General features: G+C 42.0%; 1 protein-coding gene across 12 annotated transcripts in view; it reads right to left on the bottom strand.

The window, feature by feature from the left end:
* MAST4 (microtubule associated serine/threonine kinase family member 4) overlaps positions 1–20,515 on the bottom strand; it is a 288,003-nt gene that overhangs the window by 185,871 nt on the left and 81,617 nt on the right. For 3 of the 12 annotated variants that reach the window (XM_046905687.1, XM_040656305.2, XM_046905683.1), the window contains exon 1: positions 7,477–7,587. The exons of 6 other annotated variants lie outside the window; for them this stretch is intronic. Coding sequence is in view for 4 of the 6 variants with exons in the window: in XM_040656305.2 (XP_040512239.1) it covers positions 7,477–7,574 (98 nt within the window). In the remaining 2 variants the exon portion in view is untranslated. Of the gene's footprint in view, positions 1–6,601; positions 6,767–7,476; positions 7,834–20,515 lie in introns of those variants that run through there. 3 more of the 12 variants (XM_040656301.2, XM_015277623.4, XM_046905688.1) reach the window with 2 other exon arrangements.

The following is a 20,515-nucleotide window of genomic DNA, read 5'->3' as shown; positions in this document are numbered from 1 at the left end:
GACACTCAGCAGTATTTTGATGTAAGTGCAGTAGTGATCATCTTGCATGTTTGAACACGAATACATACTACTGTGTCTTGAAGAACCAAAAAAGAAAATAGCACATGAACTAGTAAGGATCAGAGCACCATAAAATACACCTTTTATCCTGGGCATAAACATTTTGCCACTCCTAACTGTTGTTCTTTTTTTGCATTGCTCCTTCCCTTCTTGGACTTCTCTACATCTACTAAAATCTCAAGAAGAAATTGAAGTAACTTAAAACTACGAACCTATTTTCACAAGAGGCAGTGGATACCTAAAAATCAATTTTCTACTCACAACCCAAACAGTCCAGCTGTGCCTGTGAGTGCTGTATTTAGAAAACATAAGAGAATAGGGATTATTTTCAGGTTTTTCTACACGCAAGTTCTGACTGCTAGATTCCTTAAAGTAAAGATTGCAGTTGCGTACAGTTAGTTTTTTCAGAGCAACTCAAGTTGCTCTTCCTTGTTTTAGCATAATTAAAAATAAAAGGATAAAAAAGATTTTTGAAAGCTATTCTATCGGAAAAACCTCAAAACAGAAGTTAACACCATCATACCACACATCCTGTTTTACTACGTCTCCCTTACTTTTCGAAAAAAGAGGAAGTTATAAGGAGGGCCAGTAGGAGAACCCTCATTAGTTGCAAAGCATCTTCACATGTTTCTGTATTTATACATTTCTGATACAGCATCCTTTACCTGTAGGTAATGCACAGTACAACTAGTTTGCACAAAGTAGCCACCTGGCTCCAGACACCAGAAAATAAAATCTGGGAGAATGTAGGGTAAGAGGAGCTACTGGTTACCAGCTATGCCATGAGCCCCACCATTTAACTAAGGCCACCTACTCCCTCCTATAAGATAGTGACTTTGAATACTTCAATGTCTTCTGAAACTTGAATTTTTTCCTTCATAGCACATGTATGAAAACTAAGTTTTGGTATACGGCTGCTGAAGTGAATCTCTTTCTGACAGGAGAGCTTAAAAATGCATCCATAATCTTCATTGCACCTGCTCCCTTGCTTTGCCACAACATCTTGAAATTCAGTAGAGAAGGATATCCAGGTGCCATCCACATGTTATCTACTATCCATATGAAATTAAGCCAAATATGCACACAAAAATAGGGTTTTCAGAAAGGACTAACTACTCCAAATGTAATGTGCTCTGTAGACACTCAGAGTTTAATATCTAATGCCTATGTAGAGCCTGCTTGTTCTCAAAGGAATGGACAATGAGTGTAGTTGTACCTTCTAGCACAAATCCAAGCTCTGCATGCCATGGTGGAGTTCTGCATTTGAGAAATTAAATCTAGGAAGGCTTCAAGGAAAAGGTGGGTGAGATGCAACAGAAACACGGGAGCAGAAGCTGAGAACAAGCAACTAAACAAGATTAGAGAGGATGTGAGTTGCTGATGGGAAAATACATTTTCTGATTTACCTGTCCTGCAGAAGGTAGAGTTAAGACTGTAGAAGAAGTCAGTGCTACTTCAATGTGAGATAAAGTGAAGCCAAGAAAAGAAAATTTAAAGAAACTACCAAACTGTAATTTTGCTTTGTGACCTTCACAATTGTTTATGTGTTTTTATGTAATTTTAACATTCAGATGGGCAATGAGCACTGCTATAAGCAAAAATGTTCATTGCTTTAATCTCTTATGAAGAGGAATTAATAGCATGTGAAAGTCTGCGGGCAATTCCGATAAAACCCCTACTCAAGAAATGGAGAATTTAAGACTTAAAGTGGGCGGAAACAAACCTGAGAAATCATCCTGTCAAACGTGACACATGAAGCAGCACTGGAGTGAAAGGAAAACACAACAAACTCAAATGAAGCGTCTTACAAAGAATTTCAGGAAGACAACCTGGAGAATGATGGGTTTTATCAGCTGTGACACAGTGAGTAAAGAAAACCTGTTTGTTAACAAAACTATCTGTCAAGCTAAGAACTACGCACGGGATTGAGGAGAAAAAAGGGTCTTAATCAGAAGTTCATTTTCTTCATGCAGATCTTATTCCTATTATTGTTAAGTGGGTAAGCAGAAAAATACTACGGATTTTGGGGTAAGCCAAGTGACTCCAATAGGAGCTAACTAGCACACAGAGAACTCTGAAAAACTGGTTTTCTTTATGACCTGTAGAACACAACCAAGTTCAGTTCAAAACATTACACGTTCCACCTCTGAGCTCACTGTAGTATCTGACACGAAGGAACATTAAGTCTACACTTTGCATTCCAAACCTAATACAGAACAGTCAATCAGCGTGGTGACATATTGTAGACATTATCAAGAAACTTTACTGCAATAAACGAAGGGCATGAGAGAGAACTGTGATATGGGCCACAGACACCAAAACTGGCCTCATGCCAAATATTTTAGCTCTGAATGCAGCAAGCAGGATTGTTTGTTTATTTATTTACTTAAGCTCCTGAAATAAAATGACCACAGTGCCAAGAGAAGCAAAGACAGAAGAAATGGTTAACCCTTCCAGAAAAGCTTTCACAGCTCAAACAGCACAATGTCTGACACACAAGGTCTTTTCCAGGCACCTGATAAACACGTAACGATGCACGAATGCCTGGAGAACAGAAGGGAATTAGCTGATCAAGAGATTGTACACTTTGTTAGGTCCACAGACGTGACAGATAATGAGAAAAGGAAAAGCGTTCTTTACATCAGTGTTTCCTCTCTGCAACGGCTCTTGCTAGCAAAACACAGCTATACACCGTCTATCACTAGTTAAGCATGCAAAACATCTGTTCTGTCCTGTACACATCACCAGAACAGATCCAAGACGACCTGCCTTCCACCGCTGTCCCCACTGTAACTTAAAAATAAAGACAGCTCTATCAGGAAATACATATGTATACACTGTATTTCTTGGCAAATATTATTTTTTTACTTTATCCAACGGATCACTGAACAGTTTGTGCCACAGTCACAATTTAAGTTGTTCTGAGCACTACCTCAGAGATGTAACCCCTCAAGTAACAGTGCGTTATACAAGACCGGACCCAACTACCAAGGACATATGCAGAGTACAGCCACAAAGCTACGCCTGCACAATGCCAGAAGACCTCTATCTCCTGCCTTCCCCTCAATTCATTGGAATCTACTAGAAAATGCAAATTGTAAAGCCTGGTCAGTTTTGTTTCTGGTTTTGATCTTTCACCGTTTTTGCATGAGGCTCCACACCCCTCCACAGATTTATTTTTCCACTTCTTCACATCCAGTAAGAGGCAGAGCCACCTATGAAATTCAATTCAAAATTGTACAACCCCTCCCACCTAGTGCAACAGATAACTGTTAGACACAGCATTCAAACCAGTGAAAAACATGTAGAGCCTTTCCAGAGCCTCCCATGTAAGCTTTATCTTTCCAATCTTCAGTCTGCAACAGAAGCCAGAGTCCAGTTAACATTCTCCAGTTCTTACCATCATTCCTCCCAGCACGCTACATGAACAGCATTCAAGAGACAGTTACAGCCTCTCTGATATTTACTCTTGTATGGGACGTAGCTTCCCACCCGAACTTAGTATTTCACGTGTCAATTCTTTCAGAAAGAATTATTTTCATTAAGATTCCTGCTCCCAAAAAGACATGTCAACTAAGGAGCCACAGATAAGGTCATTTTTCTTAGGAAACCCTTTCCCTTCTGTTTAGTTTCTCAGAACACATTTTTAGGAAAGCCAGTAAGCAAGGACCTGGAAAAAGAAATCCATTATTTTCCATTTTGCAAAGGACTAGATATTTTGTGTAGAATATTTCTAAGAGTGCCTATAAAAGCCAACTATTTTCCTGTATCAGAGGTGGAGTAAAGGAATCACCAAAGCCACAGTCACCCTGCCCCCTGAAATCTTTGCTAGCAAGACAAGGAATTTGCACCAGCAGCCTCACCAGTTCACAAAGAAATGCACTGCACTTTCATTCACGCTGTCTGTTTCCATTTCTGCAGCAATGACTCTGAATTAAGGATGAAATTCCTTTCAACTCATCCTCCAAAAATCTGTGTGTGAGGTACAGTATTAAGAGACTTTCAATTGGATCTTTTCCATGTCATATATAATGTTAACTAGGCAAATTTAATGCAATTCAGTCACCCCAAATTTACAGAAGCCCTACATACCTGTGAAAATTTTCCAGCGTTTACAAAGAAAATACATACTTGTGAACAGGAAAGCAAATCAATGCAGTCTTTGACATTTGGGAGTCTCCACATATAGCTGATTTATTTGCTGTTGGTCAATTTCTCTAAAAGTCTGATACAAAAACCTCATGTAATTACCTCAGGATTTACAAGATACTGCTTACTAACCACTTAAGAGGCAGAAATGAAATTAGCAAAAAGGAAAAGGAAGGCCTGAAGCATCCAGCACATCTGTTCACAAAAGAGAAAGCTTCATCAGCTCTAGAAACATGACTGAAGCCATTTGCATCTAGCAGCAGGATTTCTCACACATTCCCATATCCCTCTAAGCGACTGCAGGAACAGCATGTTACCTGCACACACCATCACTGGATTTTGGAGCTTCTGTTTAAGGCAATATAAAACATAGCGCCTCAGACCAATGCCTACCAGACAAAGTCATGGAAGAAAGCTGAAATGCAATGCCTTAGCAGGATATAGTCAGGACCTGCGAGGAAGGATGTGCAAGTAATTAGCTGCTTTCATTTTCATTATTTATTTGGAGAAAAAGTCCTATTTCGATCCATGCTAAGTTATACTTAGGATTTCAGAAGCTATTTTCTCCTTACTTTTCCTTCAAATAAAAACTGTTCTTTGTAATTAAAGAGGATGTTTCATAAAAACATGCTTACTGAAAATGAATACGTGCAACAGAGCTCTGTATTCAGATTTTATTTGTCTATGAATGTAACCAAAACAAGTAATGACTTGAAGAAAGAACTTGCAGCAGAATGAATTGTGTATACGTACTCGGGTTGCAGTAAATGAAGGGCTCAGTCTCTCTGAGAAGCCTAAGCACTCAGAAAACCTTCACAGATCAACCCAAAACAAGTTTTACCCAAGTCTGCATATTTACTTACAGCTTATATTTTGAGATTCAATTCAAGCTGCTTCCTGGCTTTTTTTAAACACAGCATGATGGTACATGGCATCAAACACAACTACATCAGTTTCCCATCTAAAAGGAAATGGTTTGTGTGTCCTGTAAACCAGGCTTTGAAGCAAACTGCCTACAAATAGAAAAAAAAGAGCAATTGCAGAAATCTGACTTTTAAGTAGGTACTGTTTCACAGTGTATTGCTGGTTTATCAAAAAACCCACACTTTGGAGGGCTGTGTGCTTCAACAAAGGAAGCACACCGCTTTTAAGGAGATTTATCTTCTTACAGCATTTCTATTTCTAACCCAAAGAAGTTATAAAGTCCTATGAAGTAAAGTTAGTCAACCTGTCACTGACTACAGCTTCTTCAGAACAGTCTTAACCCAGAAGGCTTTTTATTTAAATAAAAAATAAATCCTACTCTGAGCATTCTCTGCAGCCTTTAAAGGAAAGGCTCAGTAACATACGAGAAAGAAGAACGGACAAAAGATACACAGGTTAATCCCACAGAACAATATAATGGTAGAAGATTTATTTAACAACAACAACCGAAAAAAAGCCAGTAAGAATCCCCGCTACCACTACTACAAAGTAACCAATTCATTACTTTGGACTGAGAAGGTCAAATGTCAATCAAAGAGCCAACTCAGGGACTTCATCTAATCAGTATTTACTAAGGAGAATTAAACAGGGACTGCATTCTGTATCAGGTCATATGATCTGCACTCCAGCTTGCAAATTCATCATACCAGTCTCTAGGCTAACCACACGAACAGATGGAAGGTGAAAAAAACAGAGGCACAGAAGACAGGGAGTGAGAGGACAATGGGAAAACGCTTTACTTAAAGGACTAACAAATGAAATCTCGGCATAAATTGGACCTCAGCCTCTCCATCTTCTCCTAGATGACAGTATTTCATCCTGCACACTTCTGAGCGCTGGCTGCTTTTTCCCACCCCAGAATTGGACTCTAATGACAGGCACGAGGTACCAATCTTTAAAAATTACTGCATTCATCGTATGTGTGAATAGCACCTCTCTGGTACTGGAATTATTCATGATACGGCTTTCAGTGCTAGGAAACGATCACCAGAGCACATGTAGGAACAAGCAAGCACTCTCTAAGATATTCCAGGTATCCATTCAGGATTACTTATTGAAGTTACAGAAGACAGAAACAAAGAAAATCCCCCCAGAAGGGGTGCCTGCAGAACTCAGCAATAGGTTTCACACCCAGTTTTTATGTTATCCCCTGATCAGAACAGACTGCCGTTCGATTCTTGTCAAAGGGCAGAAATCCGGTTTACACGACTCAATGGATTAAAGAAGGTTTAGGAAAAGGAAATCCGGTCTCGCTGCGAACATCTACCTCTCGAAACTTTTAAATCCCCCTTTAAAAGCTGGCCCCGGCAGTCCCAACCTGCAGCCGAGATTCCGCTTTCCGCCGTACAATCAACTAACAGAACGGATTTAGGACTTAAGGGATTAACATCGCAGAGTCTGTTTTTACCAAAGAAGTTCCCCGCTCTCCACCAACGAATGCTCTCGCACACGAGTCCGGGAGCGGCCAGCGGGTCCCTAACGCCGAGAGGCCGCCGGGTTCCCACGGCCCCCCCCCGCCGCGCTGCTTCAGGACGCGGCGCGCAGGCTGCAGCCCTTCGCCCGTCCGACAGACAGCGCCACGTGATGAGCACCAAGTTGGAAGCGGGGCTCCGGAGGGCACGGGAGCCCGCAACTTCGCGAGTTCAGCGCGTTTTACGCGTGACGCGCCGTTCTACGCCGCCTAAGAATAACGATCCCGGCCACAGGGAGGCTTTCCTTTCCTCCCTGCTCCCGCCGAAACCCTGCGGATGTGAAGGAAAACAAAAGAAAGGAAGCACATTCATCGCCGAGCGCGACCGGAGCGCAGGAGCTCTCCGAACAATGGGCGCGAGCGGGGCGGGGGGCGACCCGCCTGCCGCTGCTGCTCCGGCACCGCTCGGCCCGCAGCGGCCCGTCCGCCCGCCCGGGCTCAGCCCGATGCCGCGCTACTTGCGGGGACATCTCCCCGACTTTCGGAGCGCCGGCGGAACGCTCGCTCGGGAGGCGACCGCACGGCGACGGTTCCGCACAGCCCCTAGCCGAGCGCGCCGGGAACCCGACGGCGGACAAAACTTTCTCCCCCGTAACGGCCGCGCTTCCCCGCACCTCCGCCGCGCTCGGGCGGCGGCGGGGGCGGAGCGGCCACCGCCTTCCCCGGCGACGCGTCGCAGCCTCGACGGCCGCGCCGCTCGGAGCCCAACTCCGCCGCGCCTCCCGCCCACAGGTGTCCGCGGCCCGCGGCACGCCCCCGCGCCGCGCGGCAGGTGAGGGCGGCTCCCGAGCGGCGGCGCCGCGCGGCCCTACCTGCAGCCCCCGCCTGCGCAGGATGCCCGGCGCGTCCATGGCGCCGCTCCGCCGGCCGGCCGCGCCGGACTGCCCCGAGCCCGCGCGCCGCTCCGCATCCCTGCAGCTGCCGAGCGCTGACATCACGGCGGCGCCCATTGGCGGCGCGCGGTCACGTGGCCCGGCGAGTTGTGCACCTCGGCAACTTACAGCGGCGCCGGCGGGGCAGCCCCGAGGACCGCGCCGAGTTCCCACTCGCGCGAAGCGCGGCGGTAACGGCGCGCCGCAGCGGCGCTCCTACGAGAGGGCCCGCCGGTTCCCTTGCGCCGGGCCGCACCTCCGCCATCCGCCGGCGGGGACCCGCGACAGGCATCGCCCCGCCCGCCGCCCGCGCGGTTCTGTGCACAGCCGTCACGGCACTTCCGGCCCGGCGCCCACCACCTGGGCCGTGCCGTTCAAACACCTCGCGACACGTACCGGCCCGCGACCTGAGCAAAGCTGGCCGCGCTCCCTGCCCAAAGCGCACCGTTTTGTATGCACATCGGGGGCAGTCACGTCAATGCTAAGCACCAGGAAAAGCACCCCCGCAAACACACCTATGTATCTCTGCAGGGGGGCACCGCCTGGCCGTACCGACAAGCAGGAAGCCTCCCGCACGCAGCAGGCGGGCATGCTCTCCCACACCGCACGTCCCGCTTCAGCAAACGCACAGAGCCCAGCGCTGACGGACCGAGGCTGAGAAACCCAGGCTGAGTCCAGTGAGGACTTCGGCGCTCCTGCTCACGTCTGGCAAACGGCACCAACTCCACCTCAGCTCCTCTCTGTGTAACTGAACCCACTCACTTCAACAAAAGAGGGACTGCTTTTCCCAGGATCATATCCCAGATGCACGGCTTAAGGACTTTCTCACTTTCAGAAGCGTGATTCTTCAGAAGACTCCGTAACACAACAGCAGGATCCGACTCGAACAACAGCCATCTTTTACCTGAAACACACAGGTACACCTGCAGACACGTGTTCTCTTCCCACCGAGAACAACGCGCCCCACAGCGCTTCTGGAGAGCAGCAAGCAGGGACGCAGCCAAAGGTACACTTCTTACTAAAGGATATAAACGGAGATAGAAATCAAGGTTGCATTCACCTATTAACGGTCTAAGATGAGGACTATGACAATCACGCCCTTAAATCTGGTATGAAAAAAAAAGTATTGATTTCCTGTCAGACGGCATCATTTTGAGAAGCAGCCCGTGTTCATCTCACAGCAGTGAAACCTGCTAGAGGCAAGAACATTTGGAACGAAAATGAAGGATTGCTGAAAGGATAACACTAAGCAGTAACAGCTTATGTGAAGAACCACAAAGAAGAGGCTCCTGTATTTGCCCGCCTCTACTTTTCTCTGTACAACTGAAATGCATTAATATTCTTGTTCTTCACTTCTAGAAGTTGGAACATTCGAGCTTTTTCATTAGGGTGCATTTCTCTGAGATCTGCAGCTACATTATCAGGGGGAAAAAAAAGTCACTTTTTATCAGTTACGGTGACACTGCCTGGGGGCGTTTCCCCCCACCCTGCCTCCAGCCCAAAAGGCACCCACAGCATCAGGGCAGTGGCTCAAAACTTAGCATCACCAGTGTCAGCTCCAGGATCAGAGCTGCACTTCAGCTTATGGAGAAAGAAGCCACTCAGACTAATTCCACAAGAGGGAGACCAGGAGATGAGAAAAGCACTGACTGGGGACCAGGAGAGATAATTCTGACTATGGGGTCTGACCTTCTCTGTAACAAAGGATATTCGAGCCTCCTGAATTCAATCCATTTTGAAACACAACCTGTCTTTAAACAGCATGCTGCAGCTAGTGGAAAACTTCCAGGTTTGGAGAACCAAACTGAAGGATGCCTGGGATCCCTCAGCTCCTCTCACAAAGAAAGGAAAACTGAAGTTACACTAAGGAGACAGTGCACCTCCTCTCAGCTCCTCCTAATGCCATTATCTTTCCCTATTTCCACTTAAAAATCAGCCATCGCCTCTTTCTCTGTTATTAATGCTTTAAAACCTTCTCCCCGTCATGCAGGATCCACGCACCCTAACGTTTCAGTACTTCTCTGTTTCCAAAGACACTGCAGGCAAATGAATCACAATTCAAACACAAACACTGCGGTGCTCCCAGAGAGGACAGCACAAATGAATTTGAGGCAATGGCCAGACTGTCACATTTCAAGAGAGAGAGGCAAAAGGGTACTGTCTGTCCCTTGAGGCACACTACAGGGTCCAGGGGCAAGGCTGTTTGCATTTATGCATGCAATCCTGCATACGTATTTACGTAAGCTTTATTTCAATCACTGGAAAAGAGAAAACCTCGCAGCACATGATTTATCAGTTCCTTTTGAGGTGAAGAATACTGAAGTTTTAAATGTTTTTTTCATCAATGCTTTTTGCAAACCTAAATATACATAATATAGATATACACGAAGGAAAAGCACTCTCCCATCTGGCTGAGAGGTCTGTAAGGCATGAAAAATTCTACAGATTTATTACTCAAACAACAACAGCACAACAGACTCACAGCACCAAGTAACATATCACTGATAGCCATGGATGCAAATGGACCACAACCTAAACAGAAACCTTATGCATCACAAATTACCCAGTTGTGGACGCAGATATCTTACAGAAACAACTGTAATCAGGCAAGATTAAGAACTCTTCTCCACGAAGCACTCCAGCTACAGAGTACAAGTACTACTTTGTTTTGCAAGGAATTAGGGATCATTTTTGACTCAACCTAGGTAACACAGGGAGGAAGGAAGGAAGGAAAACAAAACAAAGAGAAGACTGCCTACCAGTGGAAGATGAAACTAATCCCAACTAGAAATGTACAAAAACTGCCTTTCATTGAAAATGTATTTGCTGTTAGTTCCAGAAGTGACATTTTCCTAAGCTTATGCTGCATCTCATAAGGAGAGAATTAACTGAATATTCTCTCACTTTGTGAACCTTCTCACACACTACCAGAAGTATACCTGTGTGTTTGCAATCGCATTAGGCTTGCTATTTCTGCCTGGCATCTCTTATCACTTTCCAGCTGATTATTTCAGTAAAATGAATGGAAGATGAAAATGTGAGAGTAAGCATCAGGTATTAACAAGTTGTGGTTTAGAAGGAAAATCGTGAAATACGTTCTTGGAAACATTTTAACAGTACTGTTTACAGAGTCCTTCATGTCAACTGTTGCAGAAAGGCACCCTTTTTTGGTACATGCATGACAAAACTGTACATGTATACAGTATTTGAAGAAGGAAACTCTTCTTCCCTGTCCAAGGAGGCAAAAGTACTTCAAGACAGTATTTCCAGAAAGCTTTCTTCCCAATAAATGCAGCATTTTTCCTGATAATTACAAAGAATATTTCAGTTAGCTTAGGTACACACCCATAAGCACACATTTATTTAAAGCTGAAAAGAAATGTGGTAACAATTTTCAGTACAATTCCACAGAATTAGCTTATTTCCTCATTCAGTTGTTGTTTTTTGAATTCAGCACCTTATTTCACTTAGGTCTGTCAGTCAATACTACTTTCTGAGAAAATACAGATATTACCACGATAACTGAAATGATTCAGTTATGTGAAAATAGGTATACTAATTCAAGGCTCACAGTGGAGATTCAATTTTACGAATACACGTATTCAGCGTGGGGCTGCCACCTTCATACTACACATGGGGGCAGCATATGATAAATTGCGTTTATTATGCATCATGGAACGACTCACTTGTGCTCTGCCCTCTGAATCAGTCTCTGCCAGGGCTGTTTTTTATAACTTAAGTACTCTACAACATCAAATCACCACCACTGGATTTTTTAAATAGTTATTTTCCTCCCAGGTGTGAAAGATCTGAAGTTCAGAACAGATAACAACCAGTACAATAATTGCTTTGACTTTTGAAAACTTGCAACCCACAGGAAAGGGAACCTGCAACCCACAAGAAGGTATCTCCCCAGCACTGGTTAAAGGATGGATGGATGGATGGATGGATAGATAGATAGATAAATAAATAATTAAGAAGCTTCTGATTGTGTTATAGTTTATTGGTAAGTTATTCACTTAATTGTTAGTAGCAACATTAAAATATTGTGCCATATTTTCAGTAGTCCGAGTAAGGGTACATGCTATCACTGCAGATACCTGTTCTTACGAGTACAGGAATGGAAAAATCTGCAAGCATTTAACACTAATTCCTATGCAACCTTTCTCTAAGGACACTGAGGAGAGAGAAATAAACCACCCCAGTGTGTGTTCTACTGGAGGTTGTAGTTATGCTTTTGAAACAAGCACATACCAGCATTGCTTCTGCATGTGCAAGGGCAAACAGAAGCAGCTAGAGTCAACGTGTCACCCACATGTATTTGTCTGCAATGTGTGCGCACACAAAAACCCATTCATCTCATCAGACCTCATATACAGAGCAGAGCTGAAGTTCTTCATCCATGTTTTCCACGAATAGTCTTCCTCACATCATTGCAAATCAATACACAAATATTATTTGATCATTCCAATCATGAAAGGTCAGGCTTTAAGAACCAGCTTCTAATTTTTATAGGTCTTCTGCCAAAGGAATCGCAGCAGTGCATGAAGCCGGATACAGCTAATACACACATAACACAAAAAGGTGATGCAGGAAATAATTTTTAAAATATAGATACATGTATATTATTGAGATATGGCACTGAGAAGAGGTAGGAGAGAAATGTGCTGTACTCTCAATCTCCAGCACCCCCTTAAAGATCCTTGCCCCCTCCAGAAATAAACCAACAAACCCAGTGCATGGAAAAGGAAACCAAATTAGAGGAAGGAAATAAAGATTCATGTTAACAGGTATCCCACCAGCTCCCTGGCAGCATATATCTTCCTACATCACCAAAATGGGAAAACACACACCTTTCCGTTGGTTTATCTCTGCACATGAGCTGGGCAGCTTTACTGGGCACTAAGAATTAGTGTCCTAGAAGGCTCAGCTAAGACTTCTGTAACTCATAAATGCTTTTTAACAACATTTCCACACCTCACAGTGCAACAAGCCTAGTATGAACAATGGATGAGTTAAAAAAAAAAAGAGTTGCGAAGAAAAATGCTATAAAGCTACCTACAGAATTAAACAAAATGAAAACTGAAACACTGATGGATTGTACAAACAGTATTGGCATATGGCAAAAAAGACTTTACTTAAAACTGGAATCCCAAGGCCGCATCAAGCTAAAATCTATCTACAGCTTTTGAGTTCAGTGGGCTTGTCTCTCAAGCCAAAGGCTTTCAGCCTGATCTCAGAGTGAAGCACAATCATAGCAGTTTCACAGCAGATTCTCAGTACAGTTTTTACAATGCATAACAATGATGGAACATTGAAAATAGCATTCTGGTCTAACCACAAACAAAGGTTCGCTTAAAGGATTAAAGAGATTACTGACATTCAAGCATCAGTAAACCAGTAGCTGCTCATCTTCCTCACAACATGTAACTACTGATACTTGTGATGAAGTTTTCCAGGAATCTTTCAGAGCTGACTCTCCAAAGCCTTCCAGCACCTGTGGCAGCATAGCTTCCCATCCACTACCAATGAAGCGTGAATCAAATTCTGGCAACATCTCTGTCAGTCTCCCTGAGGTGGATCCTACTTTGATTATTTCTTCTGAAGAGACACTGTAGGTCTCAAAGTTTTCAAACACACAAAAACTGTATTTTGAAGCATTTTGAAGTTACTTTTAAAGATAGATTAAAGCATGAACTGTCAGTGGAAGATGACATTACGCTTCCACAAAGAACCCCAAGGTTATCTTTCTGAATGGTCACAACAGAAGTCGAATCACCTTAAATCCCACACCAGAATAATTCTCCTACTTTGCATATCAGTAAAAAAAAAAAAAAGAAGAAGAAAAAAACACAATACGGAGATCACATTTCTGTTTTGTAGTATTCTGAAAATGGCTTTCAGTTCCTACTATGTTTTACAATGTATTTCAGAGATGAAAAGGACACCCTATACAAAAGCACTACATTTGCCTACATCACCCAAAAATTCAGAAAAATTACACTGAAAAAAGAACAACACAAAGCTCTCCAAGGGAGCAGCACAAACTCACTCAAAATTCAGAGAAGAAATGTTCTGAGGTTTTTTTTTTCCTCTAAAATACGAGAGGTTTTGGTTTTCCGCATCATTTGCTAAAAAAATATACATCAGAGTCGTCTTACTAAAAGGTAGCATTTAAATTAGAATGCTGCCAAAGAGCTTAGGCTTAACATTCAATCCTGCAAACAGGAAGCATGAAAGCCAAAGCTAGGTATGATACTGGGAGCTAGAAGACATGCACTTGCAGTGGGGTAAAAGCTGCTGTGCAGGTGAATCAAAAAGATAACCTTTTAAGAACTTTAAAAAGACCAATACCCAGCCACCTTACAGAGATCAGAAACTTACAGCATCACCATCTCCTGCCACATTCCCAAAGTTTTCTTCAATGTAAAGCTGCAGACTTCCAGTAATGTTTTATTGTTTCCTAAGGAAAAAAGCCTATGATAACACACTATCTGTCTGCCTCTTGTTCCTTCAACTTCCAAAAGCCCTGTTGCCCTGTCACTGAAATCGGCTACAGCACTGGAAGTGAGTCATCCCACCAAAACTGGCAGGCAAGACAGACGGCACTTAAGCTGAGATAAGGGCAATCGCAATGCGCTTTTAGGAGCACACCCCCTCCAAGGCAGCGAGAACAGACCCACTGACCACCACGCAGCACAGCACTATGCACAGCAAGGACTTCCCCTTGCACAGCCATAGGAAGCCTTGCTCATTTTGCTGTTAACAGGAAAGAGCATTTCAACTAAGATATTCAATCATCAAGAAAACGTAGGCCAGCTTTATCCCAAATGATCTCAGCGTGGTAATAAAAATCCAGCACTTGGTTTTCATGATTTATTTTCCAAGATCTCATTTACCATAAAAGCTGTGAAACGGTATCGCATGAACTTGAAGAGAACAGGGAAAGCAATTCTCCCATTTTAGAGAGGTAGGATCTTAAGGTGCCTTGTTTAAAATTAAGATGCTAATTATTAATTAATGAATTATCAGAATATCACTGAAATGCACTGCATTCCAGAGAAGCTAATTAATTCTAATAGAATCAACTCATACTCATAATGATGTAATTTACTACTAGTAAAGCGTAATAATTCACATAGAATTCCATACATTCTGAACAACGTACATTCTAATATCGTAAGTGTTGAAGTTACAGTATTTCATTCACATAGCTTTACTGCCAGAAATCTGTGCATATCACAGTAGGATGAAGTGCAAATTCAAAAAAGTCTCAGGTTTGCTCCATGTTGCTCTAATTCTGGTATTCTGCATGTCAGACAGTGACAGTTTCCATAAGAACCAAGACTAAACATCTCTTCATACATTAACCGTACGCTACTCACCTCTCATCATTATATACTCAATTTTAACACAGAAAATACATAATACATAGTAATGTATTCAATATATTCAAGAAGTTTTAGCTACCTAAGTTCAATTTTCTCACATTCATCTTAGATCACAAGATTTAATCCTTTAGAAGTCATTAAACACAATGTGACCTTTCACTACTAAATCAGAATTTTTCCTCCAGCATCAAATATGTCAACTAGAAAGCTGAGGAGCATTCCAATAATCTACTGTGTAATTCACTAGGACACTCTTTTCAGTATGCAGGCTGTTAATAATAAACTCAACATATCATTAAAAGCTAAGAAATCATTTTAGAACTAGATCAGCTGGAGAGAGTTTGTATTTTCTATCTTAAGCAACAAAAATCCTCTGCAAGTGCAGCATCACAGTAAACGTAGAGGTGACTCATCTCCAGTTCTCCTTTCCTTGCAGTCTCTCGTGCCATTTACATCTCCATACATCCGCCTTGGGTACCTTCAAAGGATTTGAAAATGATGGAATAAATGCTTCACGTGAAAAGAACCTTTTCAAAGTTTGACGGGATACCCAGTATCCCACAGGAACAAAGGCAGACACTGCACCCATCAGATTTTTTCAAGGTATCGCTTCCTATTAGTCTCCAGCTGAAGATCTGAGAAGGTACTGCCGGCCTGACAATGAAATCAAAATCAGTTTGTATTTTACTACACCCTCTTCTAGTACCATTCACACACAGCAACACAACTTTTGGATTTCAGAAGCAAAGGTTTTCAGCCAATACAAGCTTCATGGATCAGTAGTGCCGTTCAGTTTGCTTTACCCTTCACCATCACAGACCATGTCTGTTATGTGGCACAGAAACACATTCAATCATGCCAGGCTGGCTTGCTGTGCACCCACGAGAGCACTCCAGCCACTCAATCTAGCAATGCACTAAGAGAGATCTTACTGTCCTCGTGAGCCATTGTGCATTACTCAGAAAACATATATGAACCATATATGAAGGGAGACCTTCAGGACACCCTGAGCTGATGAATTTAAAAGTTGAAAGCCACAGGTCAGTGTAGGGGTACAGAAAGCTGCTACACAAAGTAGGACAGTTGTTTTTAGTAGTTTCTTAAAAAACACTATTGCTTCTCTGATTATATTTTAAGGTTTTTGCTTAGTAACAGCCTCAATTATAAACCTAACAGCAGCCATACTAAAGGGATACACAGGGTACACAGGTACACACTGGATTTTTCATGCCACCTGCTGGACGAAATCCTACTTGCATTAACCCACTTTACAGACACCCAGCAGGTTTAGAAAACATGGCAGCCATAAAAATCTCAGAAGAAAAATAATCGTTACAGAAGCAAACTCGTTTCTGAAAGCAGCAAGTGTTGTAAGTAATCAACCTTCCTTTCAGTGACAGAACACACAGGAGAACACTGGTTACAACTGATATTTCAGCTTTAATGACTTCAGCCTTTGCATCAAATACTGTGTTCCTTAGTCTGGCAAAATGCAATGAGTCACCGGAACAGCCAATCTAACAGTTCTAGCAAGTCACTGAGCCTGCTGATTTTCCAAACCATAATTTACTTCTGAAAGCACAGACACATTTGAATACAGTCTTATTTCTCTCACAGACCTCTTTTCAACAAGAACTGAAAAATTACATGCATACAAAAGTGCTTCTCCTTTAAAAAAATTAAAGAACTACTTGTCTCCATATTCCCCCATGAAATGCTGAACAGCAAACACACAGGAGTTGCATCATTTCAGGTCACAGTCTGCAGTTCCGCCTATCTAACTATATTTCAGTTTTCAAAGACAAAATAAAAAGAAGCCTCTGAGTTGATTTTACAATACTGGCATTTTCTAACAGTCAGCTCAACAGAACATTTTGGCTTAAGAACCCTATGAAAGAAGCAAAGTCTTAAAATAAATTCACATGGCAAGACAATAACAATAGCAATTACACTCTGAATAATCCCTCCTAGATATTTGGAAGTTTGTACGTGAAGACAGTAAGAATACACAAGCTGCATTTCAAACACAATTATTAACCTTGGGAAGGATTTAAGTTATTACTCATTTTTAAATCACTCTGAACAATGATGCATCTAGTCTTTTTTTTTTTTTTTTGAACACCCCATTTTGCGTCTTAACTCTTCCAATAATTCAATATTTCATCAAAGAGATAACGGTAGTAATGTGCTTTCATTTACAGATGTATAATTCTTCTTAATGAATTCTGCCTTTCCTTATCCTCTAAGATTCAATGCTTCCCACCCACTGCATGGTCATTCTTCTTCACAAAAGAAACCTCCTTCATTAGAGAATAGCAGTTAAACGTTTTAACATTCAATTTAATTCAAAAGGTAGGCACTTCGCCAAAGTCTGACTCCCACAGGCCTAATATCCATTACAAACCAGGCAAGCCAAGGAAGTTTTCAGCCAAAAGGAATGCTCTGTAGTTTTACCATATCACTAGATCTACTAAATTACTAGTTTTAATTTGTACCATGTACAGAAGAGAGTGCATAAACAGTGTACCAAAACACATGTATTCACAGTTGTTGGTTTATAGTAAAGCATCATCACGCTAGGGATGTTTGTCCTGTATCTGCTTTTACTGGCCAAACAATTACAAATACACTCAAATCCATCTCTGCTCCAGTTGTCAATTAGCTATCTGTTAACTTCAGCTGTCTCTCTTTCCTTCTTTATTTACAGCAAATAATCTTTTAATTCAATTTTGTTTACTACCAACTCTCACCCATTTTTTGAAAAGATAACCTAACATAAAATAAGGAAATCATGATCAGCCTTTTCCTTACACTCTTAGCTGTATGTAGCAGTGAAGTTTTTCTATTCACTACAAAGCCAATCATCATTTCTGAACTTAACCGACCACATCCTATCTTCCACTGCACCACATAATTGCAGATATTCAGCAGTGATCAAGAGGTTAAATGTATTCAAGAGAGAGTAGCAGTTAACCAATCCCCTGTTGCTTATTACATTGTTTACTCAAATGACATTAAGTCAACATGAGTACTTTGCTAGGTTTCTTGATTTCTGCAACACAATAGAAGAATAATCTTAATAGATGCAATAACCTTACTGCTGCTACACTAAAAAGATGTGGTGGGTCTGAATACAGGCACACAAATTACCATAGGGCATACTGTTTTCTGAGAAAAAAAACAAAGCAAGCAGAATATTTCCTAGCATTACTGAGATGAAAACAGTTGTCTCTAAAATGATCAGTCTGCTGTGACTGCACAAGGAGTGGAACAAACACAGTGGCTGTCTCGCCAGAGCAGCCGCAGAACAATTTAAGTGGCTACTGCATCAGATTGTGGGAGGTCATGCACAAACATCAACAGGTAATGCAACATAAAGGAGATCCAAGTCCACATTCCTATCCCCTTTACGGGACAAAGTCAATTTACAGCAAGATGTCTGATTTCACATGAACATTTTAAAAAGTCCAACTAAAACCAGAAATAAAAATATCCAGCCACATGCATAAAGCCCAAACTGTGGCAGACAGCCCACTTACAACTTCAACTCAGTAAAGCTGTATCTTCTTGTTAAGCCTAGAAACTTAAGGCCTGAGAGGTTCGAGTCATTTTTCATCCATCATACTACACACAGCAGAAGACTCTGCAGTATATTCTCAAGTTGAAAAATGCCTGCAGAAAAATCCTAGCTATACACCTGTTTGTATGCAAAAACCAGAGGAGGAACTTCCATTCCTACCAGAGAGGATAAGCTGTATTTTCCCTCCCGCTTCAGTGTCTCTAAGTCAGCTGTGTCTCTCTGTATGAGCCTCTTTGTTTTGAGAGTTATTGTCATCATCAGTACCACAGGAGTACTTCAGTCTGAGAGATGTGAGTTACTGTTCCCACGCTGTCTGCTTACATCCGCTGCTACATTACAATCACTCTGCAAGTACCATAGGCATGAAAACATGTCAACTGACTGAGAAGAGAACACAAATATTATTACATCAGTTGAAAAGACTGCCATACTTAATTATCCCTCAATCTGAGGATACTGCCCCACAGCAATAAATTGAGCACAATGATATACACCTCATCAACTTGTAAGTGAAGTCCACCACTTCAGGTCAAACTTCAAGAGACTGCTCAGAAAGAGTTTCAGTATTTCCATTTCTGCTAACTGGAAATGCCACAGCAAAATCCAGTTTTCTTCAGTGATAATTACTCTCAAGTAGCATTAAGAAGAAAATTCTACAGCTCTCAAGTGTAAGTTTCGTGACAAAATATGCCTCAATTAAAACTGAGATGCGTAGAGCAATACCTTATCCTCCACAGGAATTTAGTTAGTTTTCTCATCCTAACAACACATAGGTACCAAATTCCTATGACTACTAACAACAGTAAGAGAGGTGAGTTCACCATAAGAATTCTAGCTAACTTACTGCTGCTCACACAGTCATCACAGGGAGCAACCACATCTGAGGTTATCAGTACCTTTCAGTTTACCTTGAGATCCTGAGAGCCAACAGAAGTGTATTCACTACCCAACACACCAGGATTTTCCTAAGTTTTTATTTCCCAGTGCCTACTTTGTCATTCATTTTAAAGCCAGAGCTGTAATTAGTTTTAAATTTTATCAAGTGCTTGGAGAACAGAAATCAGAACATCAATAGCAAATCTGTATACCAGCACATACTTCTCAAGCAAAGGAGAACGTATACACGAATCAGTGTTTTAACTATCATAATTTAGTAGACAATCAGTTACACCAGAAGTTTTCTGCTGGTTTTGGTGATGGGGATTGGGAGACAGCATTACAACTGAAGTTATTTATACCCATCTCAGTTCCAGTTACTTTTCCAGTCTCCACTCCCCATATACTTTTTATCCTGTTTACTAGTTCTCCCTCTTTTAAAACCTTTTACCATCTCCTCCACTCCAGTAAAACCTTTTAAGGGCTACAGAAAGTACCACCATTATATTCCCAGTTATCCTCTAAAAACAATCTGAAAACACTTTATTTTAAAAAGGCATCCAAATATCAAATAGTGTAATTGATTGCACATCGATTTCTTCTGGCTGTACAGTTTATTGGCAAACCATCCATACTCCCATTTCCCAAGTGGATAATTTTACCAGAATGTAAGTTCATGACCTGACTTTTGCTGTACTTTCCACTGTTTTTTTTGGGGGGGGGGTTGGACTTTTTTTTCCCCCCAAGAGATAATTATAACTCAACTGTCACAACAAACAAGAAGCATAAGCCTCTATTGAGAGCAGAGTAACAAGATCCACTTCTAAGGGCGAGGCACTACATTTTAGCTTAATGATTTCTGCTGTGGGGGTCCCACATACCAAACAAAAATCCAAAAGCACAAAGCATGCTCAGTTGACACTGTAGCCTACAGAAGTAACAGACCTGGGTTTTTCATTATCTGGAAGTAAGAAGTAGTCCCAGTGAGCCTTCTCACTGTTTGGGGAAAGTCTCTCATGAGGGAGAAAGATCATTATCCAGGATGCCTGCAGAATAGTAGCATGGTGTTCATGTGCAAAATAGGGATGTACTGCTTGTTCCTATGTGCATTTCATCTCTACTGGATTTCTGT

Source organism: Gallus gallus, chromosome Z (assembly GCF_016699485.2).
Source record: "Gallus gallus isolate bGalGal1 chromosome Z, bGalGal1.mat.broiler.GRCg7b, whole genome shotgun sequence".
NCBI lineage: Eukaryota > Metazoa > Chordata > Aves > Galliformes > Phasianidae > Gallus > Gallus gallus.
This window is presented reverse-complemented; position numbering and strand designations above follow the sequence as displayed.